The sequence below is a fragment of the Syngnathoides biaculeatus genome, chromosome 4 (genome assembly GCF_019802595.1).
Source record: "Syngnathoides biaculeatus isolate LvHL_M chromosome 4, ASM1980259v1, whole genome shotgun sequence".
Taxonomy (NCBI): domain Eukaryota; kingdom Metazoa; phylum Chordata; class Actinopteri; order Syngnathiformes; family Syngnathidae; genus Syngnathoides; species Syngnathoides biaculeatus.
The window spans coordinates 3,411,599-3,436,591 of NC_084643.1; the positions used below are offsets into that span (position 1 = coordinate 3,411,599).

Consider the following 24,993-nt stretch of genomic DNA (forward strand, 5'->3'; position numbering starts at 1 on the left):
TGTGGCCGGTGCGTGCCGCATCGGGGACTGGTACGACCAGGACAGGGACGGGCAGGACCATGACAATTGGGATTTGGACTCCCTGCTTCTAATGGACGGAGTTTGCGTCCCACGTGTTCATCGCAAAGCAGTAGGCCAAGGTACTGTTGCGATCATGTGGAAATTTGAATGTATCGAAAAAACAACGCAATGACATGCACATTTTTCACAGAGTTCGCTTCTCGTGTGTCTAATTTATCGCAGAATGAGGGCTAAGCACAGGGGATCCATCTCAAGTTGATTCGGCCACTATGATGATAAAAAGAACTTCTGCCTGACCTGTTTCTACTCCTAAAAAAAAAATGAAAAAAAGGGAGACTCGAGTGCTCTAAAATTCCTTTATGGACACGGAGGCACTGTAAGCATTTGCAAATTTTCAAATTCAATTTTACAAAGACAAAACCTTGCCTGTTTTTTTTTTCAATTATTTGTTTGTTAAGAAGATCCCGTGATACTGTATCGGTGTCGTAGAAATTTGGTTGAAGCGTAAATTACTGTTACTGAATGGATTGGAGATGGAGTGTAAATGTGTCTCCATGAGAACAGTCAGGTGCTGACTTCTTTTTTTTTTTTCCATCGTGTCAGCATGCCCCAAGCAAGAGCTCTGCTGAAGATCAATATCATCTGGCTCTCTTAAACCTTAACCTTTGTAACCTTGTCTCTTTGCTCCCCTCCACGACAATCTTCGCTTCGTCTCTCCTCTCTTTTCCACTCGTTACCTTGGTAAAGAAATCGTCTTCTTGCCACCGAAAAGCTGGCCGTCCAGCTGTTTGTGCTGTCAGTGACGGTGGCTCCCGTCCAGGGGCCTCCAAAACATCCTTGAATAAGGCAGGAGTGCAACGTCCTTGGATCGACTGGACGGCTTCCTGCTGAATTCTGTCATTTGCAGCTGGGGCCCCCGCAAGCTGTGCTTTATTTGGCACGCTGTCAGAAGGAACTCCAAGTCATAACAACAGCCAGTTGGCTTTTGAAGGATAGACTGGTTAAAATGCAGCCTTCCTTTTATTAATTCAACTGTTATTAGTTTGTTGTCTTTCCAATCAACTATAAAATTGCTTTCATTTTGTAGTGAGCAAAGTAAGAAGATCCAGCCTTTAAAGTGCAGCATGGGAACCTTTTTTTTGTGATGATAGCATGCTCTTTTGTACTCAAGGTTACCTAACTATGAAATACATCATGTTTCGGTTAGTTGTTGTCAGTTCCTTTGACCAAGGCAGTTGCTTTTGATTTTGATTTGCACTGCTTTGTGGATGGCCAGTGCTCCTAAGCGACTGCATAAAACGCGGCGTAAGGTCGTACGTATGATGGCAGCATAGCCACTTTCTTACCAAGCAAGTTCATTTCAGAATGCCGCTGTTTATTTTGGATTAGCAAACCTTAATCTGGTATATGATTCCACCATAGGTGATGTAACACATGCAGCAGACAATGGAAGAGGTCCAGCATTTTTGAAAAATTCCTTCTTGTAATGTGCTTACTGTAATTCCCGGCCTACAGGGCGCACCTGGTTGTAAGCCTCGCCCAATACATTTGTATTGGAAATACCATTTGGGACATACGTAGGCTGCAGCCGTGTAAAAGCCCAAAAGTGCCCACATGGAAACACGAGATATTTACAAAAAAAAGACAGTACACTGAGATTTTAACGCTAGCGCTGCCGCGTTAAAGCTAGCGCCGCTACATTAACGCTAGTGCCCCTGCACTAACAGGGCCGGTTAAAGAAAAAAACATACTGGTAAAACTCACCGAGACGCGGCAGTAACATGCTAGCACAGCGCTTATAGGGCCTGACCGGTAAAAGTCACCTCCTCGGCACATATATTCCACCGGTTTCCGCTCGTGCCCCCTTGCGGACGTTAGAAAAAAAAATACACAAATTAGCCCCATCACTGCATAAGCCACAGGGTGTGAAAAAAGTCGCCGTTTATGAACCGGAAATTATGTTTGGTTTTTTTTTGTTTGTTTTTTTTTTGCTGAGTGGGGCTTTGTGAGAGAGTAGGCCCATTTTTTGGTTTGATGATTTAGCTTTCCTCCATCTTATTTTCCACAGCAAAGCTGATAGAGGATGGATCACTTTTGTTCCTCTTGACAACTTTTGTCAGTGGGCCGCTTCAATTTTCTCCTCAATTCGAGTTTATATTCATGTGTTTATATATCGGAGGGCAGGAGGGTGCGCTTCCGTGTCAGAACAATGCTGACATCCTGTCACAGGGGAGCGGTGTTGTGACAGCAGAAAGCGGAGTCATCTGGGGGTCGTGTAGCCGAGAACCAGCTAAGTTACCCTGCTGCCCTCTCTTCATTTTCCTCACCTAACATTTGACCGTTTCTTTAAACTCTGTTTTGTCTAGTGTATTGTCTGAGAATATCACCCTCTTGAACAGAGCACTCAAATTTTCCACTGTGGGATTCAGTTTGACTTTGCGGCTCATGCGATTTCTCACTCTCTCGACTCTTTGCCACCGATGGCTGCAGCGCTGCCTCAAACGGGCGGAAAAAATACACAAACAGCATAAATGTAGCCACACAGATGTTGACGCATACACACGTGCGCACACATACAACCCACAAGCCTTAAGATACTCCCAGAGTAAGGACATTTGAGGGACTGCGCAAGCGGGTCTCGGGACTAACCGCAAATGATCGGCCATTTAGCCTGGCACCACTCACTACGCAGACTACCCACAGCTCAGACAAAAAAAGGCTTTTTCACAAGCCGAAGCGCCACTGCATCTTGTGTGTATCATTAGTCCGCCCCATGCAATTCTCCACGGCCGCTGCTGCGTCGTGCATCTACTCGCCGGCTGGGCGCGTGAGTGTCCCCGGAGCAGACGGCACCGAAACCGTCACGAGTGGCCTTAACCGTAGCTTGACCTTTAGCGACAATCAATCCTTTTGTTGACGTGTCCCGTGAAGTCCAAAGGAATTATCAAGCTTCAGGTCCGGTGGCGTGATTCATGCATGAGCTGGAATCTGCACAGGTCACAAAATGAGTGCTATTGGTACATCATCACTGCCAGTCAATCCGATTAGTTCTGATGATTGATTTGCGAAATTGCCTAAAAGCGAGCTGACGCGATGAACGGTGTTGTGATCGTGAGAGGCGCTCCAAAAATACAATATGCTTCAGCACTTGTTTTTTTTTTTTTAAATCTATTATTTGCTAACAGCAGCTACGACCACGAGGAAAATGATCTTTGAATCCGAAAAGGGTAAAGTGGGGTCAGGGTTCGTGATTTTTGGCTCCGGTTTGCGTGAATGTGTGTGCGTGTGTTGAAGGGAGCACTCAGCCACAGCTGCAGCCACCCTCGCTTGGGAAAGCACAACAATCTCCTGCGTTTAAAAAAAACAGAAGGTTCTGATATGGCTGAGTGGCTGTCATTTGGCCAATTTAATTGGGCCTCCTGTGGGATCTGTATGCATGTGTAAACACCAGACCGGGAGAGAGAACGAAATCCAATCCGGTAAAGGTAGATGAAAATTTTATGACGTCAATCCCCGCCCCCAACATCCACTTTGACACCGCAAACATGCCTTGTTCACGCAACGCCCCTTTTTGCTTGCATGTTTTCACATAAGCCGACGTTCCTGGGACACATGCACGTGTAGGAAAATTGGGCTGTGCCACTTTGTTTGGACCACTGTTGTTCCGGCAGGTTGTGTGTTCATTACGCTGATGGAGAGATGTTTCCTTTTACTGTCAAGATGCATTTGTAGCATGAAATCCAGATGGGAGGACGGCCTCAGCCTGGGGATGTCTGTTGCATTCTCTTTTCTCATTCTTCAAACACGAGCTCTCCCGTGGCTTTTATCTGCCCCTCTTCCTCCCTCCATTACCGACACCGCCCCACCCCACCCAACGCACACACACACAAAGATACACACGCCGAATACCCACTAGTGTTCACCGGCAGCTAGCCGCTCATGCTGCCGGAGCCGAGCTCGTTAAAGCAAACGCCCCGGTGCACGGGTTCCCCTCACCTTCCCCCTGCGCTGCCTTTTAATTAGCCAGCTGGATTTCCGTGCATGCGCACGTGTGCGTGTACTTGTATTACACATCCATAAATCTGCAAATTGCGATTGTGGGGACTCACCAACCATAAATCCTTAGATTCTCCAGATAAGGTTGGTTGTGGTTAGGCTCCAGGGAAATTAATGTCAGTCATTGTAATGTCCTCTGTTTTGATGGAAACATTCAATTGTGTGTGTACTTGCTTTTGTGGGAAAATGTGGGTCTGTGTGTGGAGCTGGCACGCAGAAACGCAGTGCTTCCACTCACACGAGGCATTTTTGTACTGATTACATATTGTGTTTGTAGTTGATAAAGTCCACTGGTATTTGTTGTCAAAATTTGTTTGCTCCTACCATTTGCAGGCATTTGCTCCCAATCTCTGTTTAGCCCTGCGAAAATATATTTTCTTTTAAGTCATACAGGCATTTAATTTTGCTTCACACTGAATAAAAATGTGGATTGAGACACTCCCCCGGCCCCAGAATACAAATCGAATGGTTTCATTTGCGCGAGATTCCCCACATAATGTCATCCACGTAACTTTGGAAAGCTGCTCATTTTGGTGAGGAGCTGGATCAAAGTTGTTATAATTTTGCTGACCCAAAGCTGCTGATGTCTTGCATTGAAAGATTTGTATATTTCGTGAGATCAATAAGTTAGTTAAAAAATATGTTTATTTCATGATGCCGTGCGTTAAAATGTTTTAAAAGAAAAAGCGACAGAATGACACATCTTGACCTGTGAGCATCCTTCAGTTTCTATGCGGAGTGCGTTCTCTCTAAGTTATATAGGATCTTGGACGTGTCTCCGGTGAAAATATGAGCATGGCGGACATTATGTCTGAAGGCAACTCATAACTACGTTGAATGTGTTCTAAACATTTGAACCTTGGGAAACTTTCATATTTGTAAGTATTGTATGTTCACCGACATTAAGTTGAGGTCACAATTGTGTTCCATTTGAGGTCGATGTAAACGAGTGATTGTTGAGGCACCTATTATGTTTAGCATAAATAAGTTAGCTACCTGTACTTTGCACAATGGCACACAGTGCACAGTGTAATGTATATTTTTCTGTATCTTTCAGTTACAAATTTGTTAATTCTTTTACCACAAGAGTAGACCTCCATAAAAGCAAGAAAAGAACACCTTGTGTACAAGTTTCTTTATAAGTTCGCTGGCTGTGTTAGCTTCACATAGTAACGTGTCGTGAGGACAGCACAGCCATGATGTTTTATTTACTATAAATGGATGATGTACTCAACTTTTCTCAAACTGTCTACTCAACGTGTTATACATCTATCAGAGCGCATGGTGATAGTAGTCTAAACCTTTTCCCTAAACCATACATGTCCTTTTTATTGCCATGGCAACTGCCGTTGTCATGTGGTCACTACTAGTCTGTAATTATCACCTGTTGAAGAATATTGGAGCTTAGCCGGCCAACCGAAATGGACGGCATTGAAATACCTCGCGAGTAGAAGCATCACGGTCCCTCCCGAGTTAGCAATAAAGCCGGTCTGAGAAATAAAACGCACATTGCGCAACAGACCTTATGGTATTAATAGCAGCTCTGCCGCATGGCATAAGAAGGTAATTATTCTAAGTCTGATTCATTACCTGGACCGCATGCTATGAAAGCAACCATTAGTCGAATGCTCTACTGCAGGGGTCAGCAACCTTTTTGAGGCTCAGGGCTACTTCGTGAGCACCGATCGTATGAAAGGCTACGTGACGTGTTGCGCCCTACTTTCAAAATAGCAAAACTCAGTATACTTTTCAAATATATAAATACTTTAGATGATACACTATTTTTAAAAATTTCATTAATGCAAGCAAGTCATTTTGAAAATTTAAAGCACAATTAATAATGATAGTGACTTGACTCGCGGGTCTTAGCATTAGCGCCGCTCGACTGTTAGCGCAGCATTACCGTGTTGCTGCTGTGGTACAGCCGCATCTCAGTGATTTAGGTATGTTTTTTTTTAACTGGCCGTGTTAGTGTTGTGCTACCGTGTTGCTACTGTGTAGCTGCTGTGGCTGTTTTTTATTTTACCAGTATGTTTTTGCGTTTTTTTCAGCCCTGTTTCTGCTACCATGTTGTTGCTGTGTTAAGCTAAGGTATTGAAACATTGAAAATTCTTTCTGTGTACCGTCTGTCTTTGGAACTATCTCGTGTTTCAATATGGGCACTTGCGGCTTTTACACAGGTGCGGCTTATGTATGTACCAAATGGTATTTCCTTTCCAAATGTACTAGGTGAGGCTTATAATCAGGTGCACTCTGTAGGGTGGAAATTACAGTAATCATATTTAGTAGAAAAGTTTAATTGAGGAGAATGCGCAACAGATCTTAGGTCAGTAAGAAAAGTCTTGTGGAAGGCAAGTATTTGTGATAAACATGGCATCATCCCTCCCCTGCTGTCTCCCTCTGCGTTCCTTCTGTCTGCTACCAAGACGACTTTTTTACCTATCATTAAGAGGCCCTCGGTTCAAAAATGTATCCAAAGTTTTCAGTCAAATCAGATCACATCTGGAGAAGGACTGGAGTTTGTCGGTACAGTCACATCTGACCAGTGATGCCAGTAACACATGAGTAAGCAGGTAATATGACGGCTTTTTCCAGTAACAAGTAAGCTGACGTGCTTTTTCCAAACTGATAGTCACAGGGTGTTACGGTTGTGATGAGAATGACTTGCCCAAGAAAATTTGAGATAATTAACTTTGCTTGGGTATAACCTTTTACTCAGCAATCAGCAGAAAAGGCACACTTGTTTGTCACGCAGTGGGAAAGGTGTTTATGAAGACAATGAAAACATCAAGTAAACAATAACAATGAATAGCATGTAGAGCTATTTGGGGTTTTTTGGCAGGCGAATACTCTGGGCACTATTTTCGTTGGGTCCTCTGTAGGTTGAATGACTTCACAATAGATCGAGTGGGAAAGAGGGCGAGATTTAAGTTACAATACTGAGTGTGACTCAGTTGTTTAAGTTCTTGAGCTAGCAATATTTCATGTATTACCAACGGTCCTGGAGTTATCTTCTCTTAGAGTTTGTGTGAATGACAAATGGATTCATGCCGTCATTTGGTGTGTGTACAGTTGTCCATCCATCCATTTTCTCCCGCTTATCCGATGTCCAATCGTGGGCGCAGTAAACCCAGACTTCCTTCTCCACAGCCACTTATAACAATAAGTATACCCCACACCTGCTCAGCGCCGCTCCAGAGGGGAAAAGAATCCAACCCATCTGAAGAGGACTGGTACCAGAGGCCAAGCTGTGTGTGGAGGTGAGCTGGACTATGTCTTGACGGAACTTCTCGTCCTCACACACCAGCGCAGGCTCCTTCCCTGCCAGAGAGGTGACATTCAATGTCCTTAGAGCCAGTTTCTGTTGCGGGGGATCAGATCGCCAAGGTTCACCCAAGCCCTATGGACCCTCCCAAAGGTTGGGATCCACATTACCCTTTTGTGCTGTGCTCCCGGCCGAGTCCCATATGGGTGCTGGCCCGGCCACCCCACCTCCAGTCCTAGCTCCAGAGGGTAGACTTGGGGACTCGTGTCCGGGCAAGGCAAACCTATTCAATAATAACCTGGTCCTCCATCCTGTTATCTGCTAAGTTAGCATGCCATGCTAAGTTTTGTGCTCTGTTAGCTTATCGAGTGGTACTATCTATGTCCATGAGTAGGGCTCATATGGTGTTATTTGCTGTACACATTTGTCTGATAACATGCACATATCCTGGTCAATGTCCTTACTACAAATCTGCCGCCTAATCTAATTTGATTTTAAGTAATGAGTATAGTACCTAAGTTAATATTTTAAGAAGCAATTGGATTACTCCTCCAAGGGGCAATTAGATTTTGAGGGACACTTTGTATACGTTTGCACTTGTATGAGGGGGGGAAAAAAAATTGGCCAATTGGTATTCGGGAAGCTTTTGCTCTGAAGTGGCAATACATGTTGTCACTTGCATCATGGTCAAAGTGTTTGTTTGGCAAGCACTGCAATTTTGAAAGAGGCGGTCTATGACTGTTGAGGTAGACTCCTCATTTTCTCTCCCCTCACCTGCGGAGAGAACGTCTCACTTTCGACGGGGGCTCATCAAGAGCGGCTCGCTCGTCTGCGCCGGAGACAGATTGCGGTCTCGCTTCCTCCGCCTATCCGGCCGCACTCTGAAGTCGAGCAGATGCGGTCTGTTTTCTGCTCACAAAAGTGGAAGTCGGCGAGAACAAGCAAGGCTTCAAAAGGGACGTGTAATTGAGCAGCCTCAGATAGGCTATCTTGGAACATGAAACAGCAACAGTTTGTGACTGAGGGTAATTGCATCCCCAGTTGCGTCTTGAAACTCGAGCAAAGTGCTGAGAGTCCTTGTGTCAGCAGGTGATTGGTTGCAGACATCAGCAGCAACTTGAAGTGACGTAAATCAAGTTTGGTATGTTTGGCATCCCGTGTTAATGTGAGCAAAATAACCAATGTAGTATACCGTTTGTCCTTGTAAGGTACTCTTTTATTGTATTGATTCTTTTTTTTTTTTTTTTTTTTTGGACCATCATTGCACTTTAGTTTTCATTTATTCAAAGCATCAGAATACCATTATGCAGGCTCCGAGCCAACGGAAGAAGATATGTCTCGCTCACTGCAAGTGCAATTCTTCAGGCGTAATTGATTGATTGTGCACTCCATCTACTGAGGCTTCCAAAGCTGGGGAAGGATGGTGTAAACTTGACTACTGTCTCACAGTACGTGACGTGATGTAATTCAAATCAAAGGTCAGATTAGCACATTACAAAATGTGATATGCAGTGAAAGCAGGGAGCATGCGGAGGAACAATTAGAAAGATGGAGACATGCACTGGAAAGGAGAGGAATGAATTTTAGCCGAAGTAAAACGGAATATATGTGCGTGATTGAGAAAAGTGGAGGGGGAAGAGTGAAGCTCCAGGGAGAAGAGATAGCGAGGGTGGACGACTTCAAATACTTGGGGTCAACAATCCAGACCTATGGGGAGTGTGGTAAGGAATTGAAGAAACGGGTCCAAGCGGGTTGGAACAGCTGGCGGAAGGTGCCTGGTGCGTTATGTGATAGAAGAGTCTCTACTTGGATGAAGGGCAAAGTTTATAAAACAGTGGTGAGGTCGGTCATGATGGATGGATTAGAGGCAGTGGCACTGAAGAAACAAGGTAGCATAAAATGAAGATGCTGAGGTTCTCGCTTGGAGTGAGCAGGTTGGATACGATTAGAAATTAGGTCATTAGAGGGGCAGCCAAAGTTGGATGTTTTGGAGACAAGGTGAGAGAGAGCAGACTTCGATGGTTTGGACATGTTCAGAAGCGAGAGAGTGAGTATATTGGTAGAAGGGTGCTGAGGATGGAGTGCCTGGGCAAATGAGTGAGAGGAGGACCAAAGAGAAGGATGTGGTGAGGGAAGACATGAGACAGTTGGGGTTAGAGAGGAAGACGCAGGAGATTGGCTTAGATGGAAAAAGATGACACGCTGCGGCGACCCCTGACGGGACAAGCCGAAAGGAAAAGAAGAAGTACTGATGTTATGTATGTGTGCTATATATGGGACACCACGTGACTAGTGAAACTGAAATAGTTCCCGCCGCTATCTGTAATTGACCTTCATCGGGACCCAGTCCATGTTAGTGGTTCCAGGCTTTGCAGTGACCTTTTCTGTCAGAATGAAGGCCCCTCTCTGGTGGGCCTGAGTCCAAACCTTTTCCTGGCCGGGTGGGACGTGTGCAAGGAGCCGCTTTATTAGCTGGTCGTGTGAGATGAATTGAACATCTGCTCAGGCAGCGACCGCTGACCCCAGTCGCAGCTGTTTACCCTCCGCATCAACGCAGAATGTGCCTGCACTGGATACGCCGCCTCGGAAGTGTTCAGAACCACAGGAGTGTCGGTCATTGTGAACTGTACCGTAGAAAATATATGGTACACTTGCACACCATCAGGACTAAAAAGGTGTTTTAGCCAATGAGAAGCCTGAGAAAGGTCATTTTCCAGAAAAGTCACAAAAACAGTATGTATGACTATTACACTTGAGGCGGCACATTGGGTCAGTTGGAAAGCGTTGGCCTCACAGTTCTGAGGTCCCGGGCTCAATCCCGGACCCGCCTGTGTGGAGTTTGCATGTTCTCCCCGTTTCTTCCTCCGGGCACTCCGGTTTCCTCCTACAACATTAATTGGACACTCAAAATTGCCCCTTGGTGTGATTGTGAGTGCGGCTGTTTGTCTCTATTTGCCCTGCGATTGGCTGGCAACCAGTTCAGGGTGTACCCCGCCTCCTCCCAGTTGACAGCTGCGATAGGCTCCAGGATGCCCCGCGACCCTTGTGAGGATAAGCGACAAAGGAAATGGATGGATGGATGGATATTACACTTGATTACAATGGAAACATAAGTAATTGTTTACTTCTTTAACATTTTCATCATGAGAGAGTGGCAGACAAAGCTCCCCTTTGTCCCAACTTTGGTCTTGATCCTCAAAGGAACAGTTGGCATTCACATAAAATGCTTGATTTGATTAAAAAAAAAAAAAAAACAACTAAAACAACAAAAGTTTGGATGTATGCTTTGATATATGCATTAATGTCTTATTGTCGTTATTGACTACTCAAAAAACAGCTTGAAATAATCAATTTTCTATACCGCAACTGTGAGCTTGAGGCTTCCCACTTTCATTCAATTCTACCCTGGAAAGGTTGCTAGCCAATCGTCAGCAATTTATCCACAAACAAACATTTCCACTCACATTTACTCGAAAGGACAATTTAGTCTTCAATGAAGCTAATAATGATGCATGTTTTTTGGAACGTGTGAGGAAGCACCCCAAGAAGACCCAGTCAAGCGCGAGGAAACTCTACACTGAAAGGCCCGAGTTGAGATTCAAACCATGAACCTGAACACTGACAGGCGGGTTCACCTTTCATCAATCGCACTCCGCTTTTGCAAAATAAATATTTTTGACAAAAACTTGACAAAGACAGCAAGATAAAGGTTCGCATAAAAAGATAAACAGAACATATGAATGACATTAAAGGAGAAAAGAAACAAAAAGATGGATGTTAACATACTCGTCGTGAACATGCGAATTCTGAAGGTCTACGTGGACGAGGTCTGCCTTTTATGCTAAATCTGTCTCCGCAGTGCAATTTGCGTTTTGTGCAGTTCCCCGTCGAGTGCTGGACCGCGTACGGGGAAGTGGCATGACATGTAGGCGAGAACACACGGGATTATTTTCTCTCGGTTTTATAGCCTCAGCATTCCTGCCAGCAGCAAGTCAGCCAGCCAGTTGCCCCCCCCCCCCCCCCGCTCAGGTCCTACGTGAAGCGGAAACTCCTCCACTCACCCGCCTGATTAGCGCTTTCTTTGTTCCGTTGTCGGTGGCACACCACGGAGCACGATTGCAGTCGGCAAACTGGCGGCTCCGGAGCAAACCGACCGCTGCGCTGATATGCGTCACACTTTACCCCCTTCGTTGCTTTGCAAGCTCACAATCAAATTGGCTTTTCTTGGTCAGCTGGCGTCTGAGCAGTAAGTCGTTTTCAACGGATGTTTCTGGATTTATGTTTGCAAGCATAGTGGGAAAATGTTGAATACAAAGCCGATTAAAGAACTTCTCCCAATGAACTGTGCAGGCCCATTTAAGAAGGTGGAGTTCTGTTGGGTTTCTTGAGCTGTTTTTGTATCTAAACCGTCTTTCTCTGTCTTTGTCTTCAGGCTGCCTCGATGGCCCTGAGCAGCTTGGGCCACGTCTACACAGCCATCGGAGACTACCCAAATGCACTGGCCAGCCACAAGCAGTGTGTTCTCCTGGCTAAGCAGTCGAAAGATCAGCTCTCTGAGGCGCGAGAGCTGGGAAACATGGGTGCCGTCTACATCGCCATGGGAGACTTTGACAACGCCGTCCAATGCCACGAGCAGCACTTGGGCATCGCCAAGGCCCTCGAAAATAAACGGGAGGAGGCCCGGGCCTACAGTAACCTAGGCAGCGCCTACCATTATCACCGAAACTTTGACAAGGCCATGTCTTACCACACTCACGTGCTGGAGCTCGCCCAGGAACTGGAAGAAAAGTCCATCGAGATGCGGGCGTATGCGGGTCTGGGCCACGCGGCTCGCTGCATGCAGGACCTGGAGAGGGCCAAGCAGTATCATGAACAGCAGCTGTCCATCGCTGAAGGTTTGAAAGACCGAGCGGCGGAGGGGAGGGCCTCCTCCAATCTGGGTACGTATGCCGAACGCTGACTCACAAAATGACGACAGCCGTGCCTTCGCTTACCAATTTCATTCATTCCTTCACTACCATCGAAACATCAAACATTCAAATCTCAACATGCAAATGCCACAAAAAACATAAGCAAAGATTTTTTTTTTTAACAAGAAAACTACACACATCGAAATAGAATATAAAGAAACAAAACAGTTTTCACATCATGGTTTCATGTTTAAAGGTCTGTCAGTATTGTGTTCCTTCTAATGTGTGCACCTTAGCCACCAGGGGGCAGTATAAATCAGCCATGCATCATCAACAAAGAAGAATTTCACAAATAAGTTACACAGTAAACTGCAGTAATTGCTACTATTGTTCGGTTTTTGAAAAGCATCAAGAAGACATGCCTGTGAGGATTGTTATACTGTCTGTCTACATGTGTAGCACCGTTTATGTTCAGGTAGCCATTGCTTAAAGGGGAAGAACTACTATATTGATGCTAATTTTGTGTATCCGTCGACTGGCGTTTGCATCGTATGTTAGCATTAAGATAGTACACTTTTGTAAGTTTTGTGATTTGACTGAAGACATGAAACATAATTTGTTGTGACAAGTGTGTAAACGTCAACGGCTGTGAAGTAGTGCATGGTGTATCCCGTCACGGGTGAGCTCGTTGTGAACTTCCCTGCCACCATTTAGCACTCAAAAAAACAGCTGAGCTACGACTTGCAACTTGAAATACTGTTAAGTCGGATCACTTATAAGTTGACCACAATATTTAAGATTGTCAAAATTCTACCTGGTGGCATGGTGGTGCATCTGGTTAAGGCATTGGCAGCACAGTTCTGATGTTCTGGGTTCAAATTCCAGCCCTGCCTGCGTGGAGTTTGCATGTTCTCCTCCGTGCCTGCGTGGGGTTTTCTCTGGGCACTCCGGTTTCCTCCCACATCCCAAAAATATGTATCGATTGAAGACTCAAAATTGCCCCTAGGTTTTAACGTGAGTGCAACTGTTGTTTGTCTCTATGTGCCCTATGATTGACTGGCGGTTCAGGGTGCACCCCGCCTCCTGCCCGGAGATAGCTGGGATAGGCTCCAGCACTCCCGCGACCCTTGTGAGGATATGTGGCTTGAAAAATGAGTCTTTCAAAGAAAAGTGTTCCTCCCAATCTGCGTAGGATATATTTCGCCCTCGACGACAGTCCACACAACACAAGGATCCGGTATTGAGCTGGATTTGGATGAGGAATTATTGGGCCAAAGATTATTTTATATTTTTTTTCCTGTGATTCTCTCAAGGATCTAACTGGTCTGTGAAATTTTTATAAAAAGGTCATAATGCATTTGCAAGGCTGTCACAAATGACTGCTTTGATAATGAAGTTGTTCCAGAGTACACTGCCTTCAGCATTTATTAGTCTTTCCCCCACTTACAAAAAAAAAAAAAAAATCATGAAGAGGCAGGGATAAATTGCACTTTTTGGGGTTGGTTCTCCACTCGCCCCAAAAAATTTGAAATAATTTGCAAAAATGCACAAATGGATGAATCCACAAGTGCTGAACTGCAAGTATGCGGGGTCCACTGCGCTTCAAGATTTTATAAACAGTATCTCCTGGAATTGTTATCATTTTAGCTTACATCTATCAAATTCACCGTGGCTCAAAGCAATTCAAGTGGTCTATCACAACAAAATTAAAATCGGGGACTTTTCACTGCACACCAACCGATTGAGCACCGTACATCGACCGATGCGCTGCAACGCAAGAACTGCGACTGTGTGTTGGGTTTGAAGGCTCCACAAGTGGCCTGGATTTTATTTGTTTTCTCTTTGTTGTGTGTGTGGTGGGCTTAATTTAGATGTGATTTTTGCACACAATGTCAGTAGACTATAAATGCAGGAACACAGTAGCGATGTCAAGTAATTGTGGAGATGTGCACTTTTAATGGCTGCTTCTAACATTTCTATTTCCCAACTATAACAATATTTTAGGTGATAAAATAGTATGGAACACAACTGAGTATAGATGGTTGCCGAGGCCCGTCAAAGAACGGCCCAGTTCCTCTCGCGGTCCCTTTGGAACATTCACGGCCTGCCTCTAACAGATTTTCTCTGGGGTTCAGTTCTGCTGAGTTTGCTGGGCAATTAAGCACAGTAATATCCTGGTGATTGAACCAGCTTTCTGCAAGTTCTGCTGGTGCATGAAATCAGCATCTCCCTGAAGGTTGTCAGCAGAAGGGAACAGAAAGTGCTCGAAAATGTACTGGTAAACAGCCGCGTTAACTCGGTCAACACCTGCAGATCGTATGGCGCCCGAACTCACTCACTGTGGAAAATTTATGCTTTGACTTCGAGCAACTCGGAATGTGTGCCGCTCCCCAATCTGGGTCCTAGGTTCTCAAATTGAATGGAAAAGTGTACTTTCCTCTGAAAAATGAACTTTGGACCTCTGAGTAATTCTATAGGTCTTTTCCTCATTAGCCCCAGGTAAGAATCTCCTGACGTTCTGGTTCAGGAGTAGACCAGAAATGTGACATTTCACCTAATTCTTCGATACAGAGTCTTTTATAGATTACCTTTTTTAGATTTTTAGTATTTATAGCTATTCGAGCTATTATCATCCCATTTTGGTTCACCCAAAACATTTTCTTTGGTTTTTAGATTTTGCTATCCACTGCAGTGTCTCGCTTACATTGAAGGTATATACAGTGAAGAAAATAAGTAGTTGAACACCCTGCTATATTGCAAGTTCTCCCACTTGGAAATCAGGAGGGGTGTGAAATTTTCATTGTAGGTGCATGTCCACTGTGAGAGAGATAATCGAAAAAAAAATTGAACACCTGTCTATCAGCTACAATTCTGACCCTTAGAGACCTGTTAGTCCGCCTTTAAAAGTCCACCTCTACTCCGTGTATTATCCCGAATCAGATCCACCTGTGTGAGGTCGTTAGCTACATAAGGACACCTGTCCACCCCATACAATCAGTAAGACTCAAACTTGTAACATGGCCAAGACCAAAGAGCTGTCACCAGACAAAATTGTACAACTCCACAGGGTACGGAGAAATTGTCAAGCAGCTTGATGAAAAAAGGCCCGCTGTTGGAGCAATCATGAGAAAATGGAAGAAGCTAAACATGACGGTCAATCTCAATTGGAGTGGAGCCCCATGCAAGATATCTGGGTCTTTCAACATGACAATGACCCGAAGCACACAGCCAGGAAACCCAAGGAGTGGCTCCATAAGGAGCATATCAAGGTTCTGGTGTGGCCTAGCCAGTCTCCAGACCTAAAACCAATCAAAAATCTTTGGAGGGACCTGAAACTCTGTGTTTCTCAGCAACAGCCCAGAAACGTGTCTGATCTAGAGAAGATCTGTGTGGAGGAGCAGGCCGAAAGCCAGGAATATCAAGGAGTGGCTCTGTAAGAAGCATATCAAGGTTTTGGCATGGCCAAGCCAGTCTCCAGACCTAAACACAATGGAAAATCTTTGGAGGGAGCTGAAACTCCTTGTTTCTCAGCAAAAGCCTGGAAATCTGTCTGATCTAGAGAGGATCTGTGTGGAAGAGCGGGGCAAAATCCCTCCTGCAGTGTGTGCAAACCTGATGAACAACTACAGGAAACGTTGACTTATGTAATTGCAAACGAAGGCTACTGTACCAAATATTAACATTGGTTCTCTCAGGTGTTCAAATACTTATTTGCAGCTGTATCACACATCTAAATCATTAAAAAATGATACATTGTGATTTCTGAATTTTTCTTTTTAGATTACCTCTCTCACAGTGGACACGCACCTACGATGAAAATTTCAGACCCCTCTGTGATTTCTCAGTGGGAGAACTTGCAATATAGCAGGCGGTTCAAATACTTGGTTTTTTTTCATTGTATACAGTATGTATGATGAAACTACATATGTACTTTATTTCCTTGGTAACTAAACATTCACCCTTAGCTTCACAAAACTGTATTGAAATACTTTAAGACTTAAGGCGGTCTGGTAGTTTTAGTGTAGAACTCCACCCATCAAGCACTGAACAGTGGCAGAGTTAATCAGCAGGCCGGATCATATCTGTGGAATCGCCAGGAAGTTGTATCGTAAGGGAATTTTAATACCTTCCCACCCAAAAAAAAACAAGATACTTTTTCATGAGAAAAACTATAATCAGCTCTGCTATCGAACATCTCCCTGCTGCCTTGAATTGAAACGAGAATCGATCAAACGATAACATAAATGTGAAATGGGGACAAGACGCGTCTAGTCTTTCGCTTCAAACTTTAGTTTCTTCAACCTTTCGAGGCTGATTTCAAAACCTTCCTTTGGGAGATAATTATGTGCCCAACACGATAATATTTCAGGGAAAAAAGTGGAATAATAAAAATGTTCTTTTGGATATCGACTACCTCATGAGATAAACGCCGCGGCCATTTTGCTGTATTTAGTGCAGCAATTACAACCTAGACTGGCTGAATTATGATAGCCATCAAAGCAGCACTAACCTTGATTCTAATGGACAAAGAAGAGGTTTAATAGTTCTTTCAGATGATTTAGTCTTTAACCTATGAGTAAAAAGTGCGCAAGAGGAGAATCGAGGTTAATCAACCAAACGTAAATTAAAGCTGTGATCTAAATGGGGCTCATCCCCTCTCATCTGATGATCATAAATTGAGAGCACAGTTTATGACGGTATCTGCATTTGAGTTTTATCACGTCAGGCGGCAGATATATTCCGGTGTTTTACAAGAGTCCCGTGACGACCAAACCGTGTTCCTGATGATTGGTTGCAGTCTTTGAGGAGTTGTAATGTTGTAATGAGCGCAGTGTTCGAGATCTCCATCTGTTGACCGAGCTAAACGAGCGGATCCACGGAGACGGACTCCGACAAGTCAGACCGCGGCGCTGGTCTCGTGCCCCCGACATCCATGCAGGCAATCTCTCGATACTTTTATCTGGCACTCCTCTTTTCACTTTTTTTTTTGGATACGTCTCCCTTTCGGTGTCTTGGGCTCCTTCCTCAACCCACCCCCCGCTGATTGTAATCTGAAACTGTCAAGCTACAAGTAATTGAAACTGACTTGATGAATCGCTTAATTACCTTTAATAGCCGATTCAAGTGGAGCTGAATAATGAAGATAAGAGAGAATGAAGTGGAGGTTGTGAAGCTTCTGTCTGGAAATTGTTCTGTTGTTGTTTTGCGGCGGCGGCGGCTTGTTGTTGTTATTCCATCATGAATGCCCACAAGCTCGCTCGGAAGACTCGAAAACTTTTTTTTCTGTTTCTCCGAGAACAAAGAAGACGAGGGAATGATCAAGACAATTACCAAGCGGCGTTCCAAACAAAATAAAAGTTTCCAAAGCGGGACAAAAACATATGAGGAAAAAAAAAATGCTTTTTATATGGCCTCTCAGCTTATTGTTGAAGTTGGCCGCGGTGCGGATCGGCCAGCGACTGACTCGGCTCTGAGGCACACTTGGACAGAAATTGCCATCTATCTTTTAATATCCAAACGCTATGCCCGGCGGTGCCAGAGGGACCCGGTTTAGCAGACTCTGACCTATAAAGGATATGAATATTCCGCATTCCAGTCCCATGTATTATTCAGTAATTGGCCATCTTACCAACGAGTCAGCAGTATCGCAATATCTGTTCGGGGACCGAAGTAGCGTCTCGTTTATGCTATTGATGAGCAGAATCTAAACTGGACAGCCATCCTCTTCCATTGAACCTCAAGATAAAAGTATTTGGGTATTCATTTCATGTTGTCAGGTTTTGCTAACTTTATCCAGTACTTTGAAAGTGGCCACAATGTTGTGGTGCTTAGTGTACTGTACATACACACTACTCATAAAAAAGTCAGTGATCTTGGACTTTTGAGGGGGGATGTAAAGATGAGCCTCGAATTTCAGAATATAAGGGTTCTGGTGAGCATAATTTGAGCTTGTTGAAACTTTAGAGTTTCCAACAGTTCGGTACTTTCTACACTAAAATGTTGTTCGCGATTTTTTTTCCTTCTGTGTATCGCTATTGCAGTGTGCTGATGACACTTTGTGACAAGCTAAGCTCAGCGAGCATTTCCCACTGAGAACGTCCCGTTTGAAGTGCTGTTGACTTAATGTTAGCTATCGTCACAGTTTCATCATGGTAAAATGTGAAAAACAAAAAAAAACGTGACAAAGAGGACTATTTAATTATCGGCTCTCGTCTTGAATGTACAGTGCTTTTCCCATGCGGAACCTAGTTAGAGAGAACTAAAATCATGCATAAAGTACTGAAACATTCAGCAGTTGGGTGTTGAAAACCCAATCCAGATACCATCCATCCATCCATTGTCTTTGCCGCTTATCCTCACGAGGGTCGCGGGGAGTGCTGGAGCCTATCCCAGCTGTCAACGGGCAGGAGGCGGGGTACACCCTGAACTGGTCGCCAGCCAATCGCAGGGCACACGGAGACAAACAGCCGTACTCGCAATCACACCTAGGGGCAATTTAGAGTGTCCAATTAATGTTGCATGTTTTTGGGATGTGGGAGGAAACCGGAGTGCCCGGAGGAAGAAACGGGGAGAACATGCAAACTCCACACAGGCGGGCGGGTCCGGGATTGAACCCGGGAACTCAGAACTGTGAGGCCAACGCTTTACCAGCTGGTCCACCGTCCCGCAATCCAGATACCCCTAAGCGTTACTCACAAACAAAAGGAAAACAGCATAAAGTCTGCACATTTCCAAAAAACTCAGCCCAAGAAACGCTTTCTCTCTTTTTGTGTGTGGAACAGGAAATGAGACATGGGAGTAACTTCTGTGCTAAATTACCATATTATTATTTTTTTGAACATTAATTTTTTCATATATGTACACTTGAGTGAGGTGCCCTGTGACTGATTAGCGACCAGTTCAGGTGTCGTCCACCTTTCGCCCAATGTCAGCTGGGATAGGCTCCAGCACTCCCGTGACCCTTGTGAGGATAAGCGGCTTGGAAATGTACACGTTAGCGCAACGGTGTCAAACTCATTTTTGTCACGCGCCACATTTTAGTGAGGGTTTCCCCTCCGAGGGCCATGACTGTGAAACCATGAAAATCTTTAACTGCCTTATCGTATTTACACATGAAATTTATGAACTAGTTTTGGAATCGGAAATCAAGTGTAACGGGTTTTCCAACTATTGTTGGTTGGTAACACAAAAATGCTCATAATAGCTCAACGTTATCATTTATGACATGACATTTTGAGACAGATTTGAACAAAAATCATGGAAGTTTTGATACACATGATCTCCCTCCGCGGGCCACATAAAATCATGCGGCGGGCCAGATCTGGCCCCCGGGCCTTGAGTTTGACACCTGTGCGTTAGCGGGTCGTCATTCCTTAAGGTCTGATTTTCGCTCAGCCAAAGCGCCATATTTTGGGGTTTCATTTGTGGGGTCTCGGCACTTGCGCTCAACTGACTCTGAGGATATGCTAATGAATTCTTTCAACGCATGGGGAGTATTTTAAAACTCTCCATAAGTATCAACGCACAGTTAAATCTGTATTACGTAATCCAATAAAATGGTCGTACGAGTATAAAATGGAATCTAATGCAACTATTTTAAGACTGTCCAACGAAGGGGACCACTTAGAACTAGACTTGCCTGGAGCACCGAGGCATACAGATTACTCATTTCAGGACCTAAGCCTTTGGAAGTAGATATATTATTAGTTTGACTCGGAAAGGGGGCAAGAAAGAAAAGAATTTACAAAGGAATTTGTCCAGCCTATTGGCTCAGACAGGATAAATTGAAGGCAAGAAGGAGCGAACCAAATACACACAAAAACGTATTTATCTGGGATGATGATAGCTTCGGCTTTTTATTGGGATCTGTCTAAATATTAGAAACCTTTCCTTTCTTTTGATGGAAAAATTACGGGGATCTTGTGTTCTCCTGCAAAGACACATCCGTCCATTTCCTGTACTAGTAATCATATTCGGGGTCGCAGCTGACATTGTGCGATACTTGCACACACGTTTCTGTGTTGGGAAAGTATGTGGGACTTCTTTTCCATTCGACAAACTTGACCCAGGACCTTGGGAAAAAAAATGTTCCCCTGGTCCCTGTTTTGAAACTGACGTCAAGCTGAATAGCGCAGAGAACTGCTCCAAAATGAATAACTTTTGCAGTGCAAAAGATCTTTGATCTGTATCAATGCAGTTCGTTCCAAGTCCCACGACAGGCTTGCGGACAGTCTGCTGACCGTTGTTTTGGTGGGTTTGCAGCCCAGTGGACGTTGTAGGCGGAGTTGGGTGCCGGCAGCACGCGTCCACCTAAACCTACCGGTTCTTCTTTCAAATCTCCCTTCTCGCTGTTTCTCTGTCAGTCAAGACTGTAGGAGATGTTTCTCTCTGAGACTCAGGATTTTGTGGCTTAAGACAAGAACACGGCTCCACCCCTCGCTCTCTTTTGGAGACCTCCGCAGGCTCTTGTGTCCTGCTCAGCTCACTACCTCCCCCCACAGGTCCCTACACCGGTATATGTACTGTTTCACATTCCACATTTTAAGATCCATTCCATTACTTCAGAAGTGAAGGCCTCCTGATAAGTATAAATGGCGGTGGGGGGGTGGGGGGAGCTTTTTTTGTTTTTTTTTTTATAACAGCTTGAACTAACTGGACAAAATACAGTGAAGAAAATAAGTATTTGAACACCCTGCTATATTGCAAGTTCTCCCACTTATAAATCATGGAGGGTTCTGAAATTTTCATCGTCGGTGCATGTCCACTGGGAGAGAGATCATCTAAAAAGAAAAATCCAGAAATCACAATGTATAATTTTTTTAACAATTTATTTGTGGGATACAGCTGCAAATAAGTATTTGAACACCTGTCTATCAGCTAGAATTGTGACCCTCAAAGATGAAAGGACTTGGTCAATGACCTGAAAAGAGCTGGGACCACCGTTTCCAAGGTTGGTAATACACTAAGACGTCATGGTTTGAAATCATGCAGGGCACGGAAGGTTTCCCTGCTTAAACCAGCACATGTCAAGGCCCGTCTTAAGTTTGCCAGTGACCATTTGGATGATACAGAGGCGTCATTGTGGTAGGTTTTGTGGTCAGATGAGACCAAAATGGAACGTCTTGGTCATAATTCCACTCACCGTGTTTGGAGGAAGACAAATGATGAGTTCCATTCCAAGAACACCATCCCTACTCTGAAGCATGGGGGTGGTAGGCATCATGCTTTGGGGGTGTTTTTCTGCACGTGGGACAGGACGACTGCACTGTATTAAGGAAAGGATGACCGTGGCCATGTATTGTGAGATTTTGGGGAACAACCTCTTTCCCTCAGTCAGAGCATTGAAGATGGGTCAGGACTGGGTCTTTCAACATGACAATGACCCGAAGCACACAGCCAGGAAAACCAAGGAACGGCTCCGTAAAAAGCATATCAAGGTTCTGGCGTGGCCTAGCCAGTCTCCAGACCTAAACCCAATACAAAATCTTTGGAGGGAGCTGAAACTTTGTGTTTCTCAGCAAAAGCCTGGAAATCTGTCTGATCTAGAGAGGATCTCTGTGGAGGAGTGAGCCAAAATCCCTCCTGCAGTGTGTGCAAACCTGGTGAACAACTACAGGAAACATTTGACTTCTGTAGTTGCAAATAAAGGCTACTGTACCAAACATTAACATTGGTTTTCTCAAGTGTTTTGCAGCTGTATCACACAAATAGTTAAAAAATCATACATTGTGATTTCTGGATTTTTCTTTTTAGATGATCTCTCTCGGACAGTGGACATGCACCTATGATGAAAATTTCAGACCCCTCCATGATTTCCAAGTGGGAGAACTTGCAATATAGCAGGGTGTTCACATACTTATGTTCTTCACTGTATGTGGCATTTTCTCTTTGTCTAACTGTCAATAAGCACCAAGACCGCCACAATCCCTGGACCCTGCTTTCAAATGTAAATAAACGCTCAAATGTTTCTGGCACAGACCTGGTATCGGTGCTTCGCAAACCTTTCATTTGCATCCACCCCATTTTGGAAGTGTGCGGAATAACACAATGGTTACACTGTCTGCGTTGAGCCCCACGCAGCTTCTACTTTGCCCCGATAATGCTTCCAGTTAGCAACTGGCAGCAGCCTTGTTTAAAATCCTCTTAACACACTGCAGGCCGCAGTGCCGTCGACCTCGATAGAACCCGAAGGGAAAAACACAGCGATTCACTTGGAAAACGCAGCCCCATCCCTCAAGAGTCATCACTGCAGCGTTTTCCTCGATAATAAAAAGTGACACCACGCTGTCATGCTTGTCTCTGCATTCGGAAGAACGCATGGAACGAATTGGGTGGCATAGAGAACTGTTGATGTACTTTTTGTTGACCCTGGTTTGAGTCAGACTGTAAAGCAATTTGGAAGAACCAAACTACGTACTGCACATCATTTTGTATTATAGTCACATATGCTTCACCACACCCACTGGTTTCCCAATATTGTTGAGGAGTCATTTAATACGAAGACGTTCTAAAGCTATTTTATTGATCTTGACAGCGTATTGCGATGCGAGGGCAGCGCCTGGCAGAAGTACGCCTTTATTTACTGTAATCCCCTTACTTAAGCGGGGGGCCTGCCGGTCTCCTCAACCCCGCACTCCATTGCCGCGTACCAAATTCGTTTTCACCCTGCTGCATGGAGCATTTTTTGCTGGTAACGCACCAGGAGGCGTGATATTCTCAGTTGCTTCACTCCGTGTTGAGGACGCCCTAACCTTGCCAGTGACTTTGACAGCCGTCAGTGCTCCGCCAAGATGCCTGCAACACGCTTAACAGGCAAAACCGAGGGGATTATTTAGGGTGTGGAAACTACAAAAGGTTATTGGGGGGAAAAAAAACAACAACCTTTGAATAATTTTGTACTGCTTAAAGCAAAATAGCAATTTAGCTTTTGCTTGCAAGTTGAATTGTCTCATTATTGTCACTCTTTTCCCTCATTAATTCCTTTTTTTTAAGATATTCATTCGGTTTTGAGGACACATTGCCAACGTTAGGTTGTTTCACCTCAAATTGAAAATACAAGCAGAAAAAGAACATCTTGCCTGATATGTTTAACTTATGCATGCTGTGGATATTTTTTGACTTTTGCATTTATGCTCTCTTCCTCCTGATATACTATTGGATGGCTATTGTTTAAGATTTAGTATTAGGATTAATATCATTTCAGACTCATGGGTCTTCCCAACTGTAAAAATACATTACGTGATTTCATATCTACATACATACATCAGAAGGAGCTACATTGTATCTTTGTAGACCTAGAGAAAGCCTATGACAGAGTACCAAGAGAGGAACTGTGGTACTGCATGCGCAAGTCTTGTGTGGTGGAGAAATATGTTAATATAATACAGGACATGTATGAGGGTAGCAGAACAGCGGTGAGATGTGCCATTGGTGTGTCAGAAAAATTTAAGCTACAGGTGGGACTGCATCAGGGTTCCGCACTGAGCCCCTTCCTGTTTGCAGTAGTAATGGATAGGCTGAAAGACGAGGTTAGACTGGATTACCCTTGGACCATGATGTTCGCAGATGATATTGATATTGATGTGCATTGAAAGCAGGGAACAGGCGGAGGAACAGTTCGAAAGATGGAGGTACGCACTGGAAAGGAGAGGAATGAAGATTAGCCGTAGTAAAACAGAATATATATGCGTGAATGAGAGTGGCAGAGGAGGAAGAGTGAACCTCCAGGGAGAAGAGATAGCGAAGGTGGACGACTTCAAATACTTGAGGTCAACAATCCAGAGCAATGGAGACTGTGGTAAGGAAGTGAACAAACGGGTCCAAGCGGGTTGGAACAGTTGGCGGAAGGTGTCTGGTGTTCTATGTGACGTAAGAGTATCCGCCAGGATAAAGGGCAAAATTTATAAAACAGTGGTAAGGCCGGCCGTGATGTACGGTTTAGAGACGGTGGCGCTGAAGAAACAACACGAAGCAGAACTGGAGGTAGCAGAAATGAAGATGCTTAGGTTCTCGCTCGGTGTGAGGAGGTTGGATAGGATTAGAAATGAGCTCATTAGCGGGACAGCCAAAGTTGGATGTTTTGGAGACAAGGTTCGAGAGTCCAGACTGCGATGCTTTGGCGAGGTGAGAGACAGAGTATGTTGTTAGAAGGGTGCTGAGGATGGAGGTGCCAGGCAAAAGAGCGAGAGGAAGACCAAAGAAAAGGTTGATGGATGTTGTGAGGGAGGACATGAGGACAGACAGTGGGTGTTAGAGAGGATGATGCACGAGATGGGTTTAAATGGAAAAAGATGACACGCTGTGGTGTGGCGACCCCTAACGAGACTTGCCAAATGTCAAACCAGGCAGTGGCTGTGACCGTAGCCTGTGTTGAAGTCCCTAATATAGCAGTTTTGTGATAAAATGAATGTGTAAACACAAGATAATCCCAGTGGCACAAATTGCTAAACCCCCTTTCCATCATCCCCCCCCCCTCCCCCCCAACGTTGTCCATCACTGGACACGTGTTCGTGGCTGCACTCTCATTCTCGTAGCCTGTTAACCTTCCTCTGTGCTGATAGAAGGCAGCCATGATGGTCAAGCAGTGTGGTTGCCCAAAAGCATTTGTTGTATAGCCGTCCTGCCTTTCCTACTGAGTTTCTCCATCACATTATGCAGTATCAATGTTACTAGTACCGCTGAATGCTGGCTGACAGTGAAAGGCAAGTCTTATAGAAGAGGGGCCCAGACACACTTGATATT

General features: G+C 44.6%; 1 protein-coding gene across 6 annotated transcripts in view; it reads left to right on the top strand.

Moving 5' to 3' along the window:
• LOC133499229 (tetratricopeptide repeat protein 28-like) overlaps nucleotides 1-24,993 on the top strand; it is a 207,264-nt gene that overhangs the window by 149,108 nt on the left and 33,163 nt on the right. For 5 of the 6 annotated variants that reach the window (XM_061816985.1, XM_061816986.1, XM_061816987.1 and 2 more), the window contains one exon: nucleotides 11,775-12,282. In XM_061816985.1, coding sequence (XP_061672969.1) covers nucleotides 11,775-12,282 — 508 coding nt within the window. Of the gene's footprint in view, nucleotides 1-11,462; nucleotides 11,589-11,774; nucleotides 12,283-24,993 lie in introns of those variants that run through there. The other variant, XM_061816990.1, reaches the window with a different exon arrangement.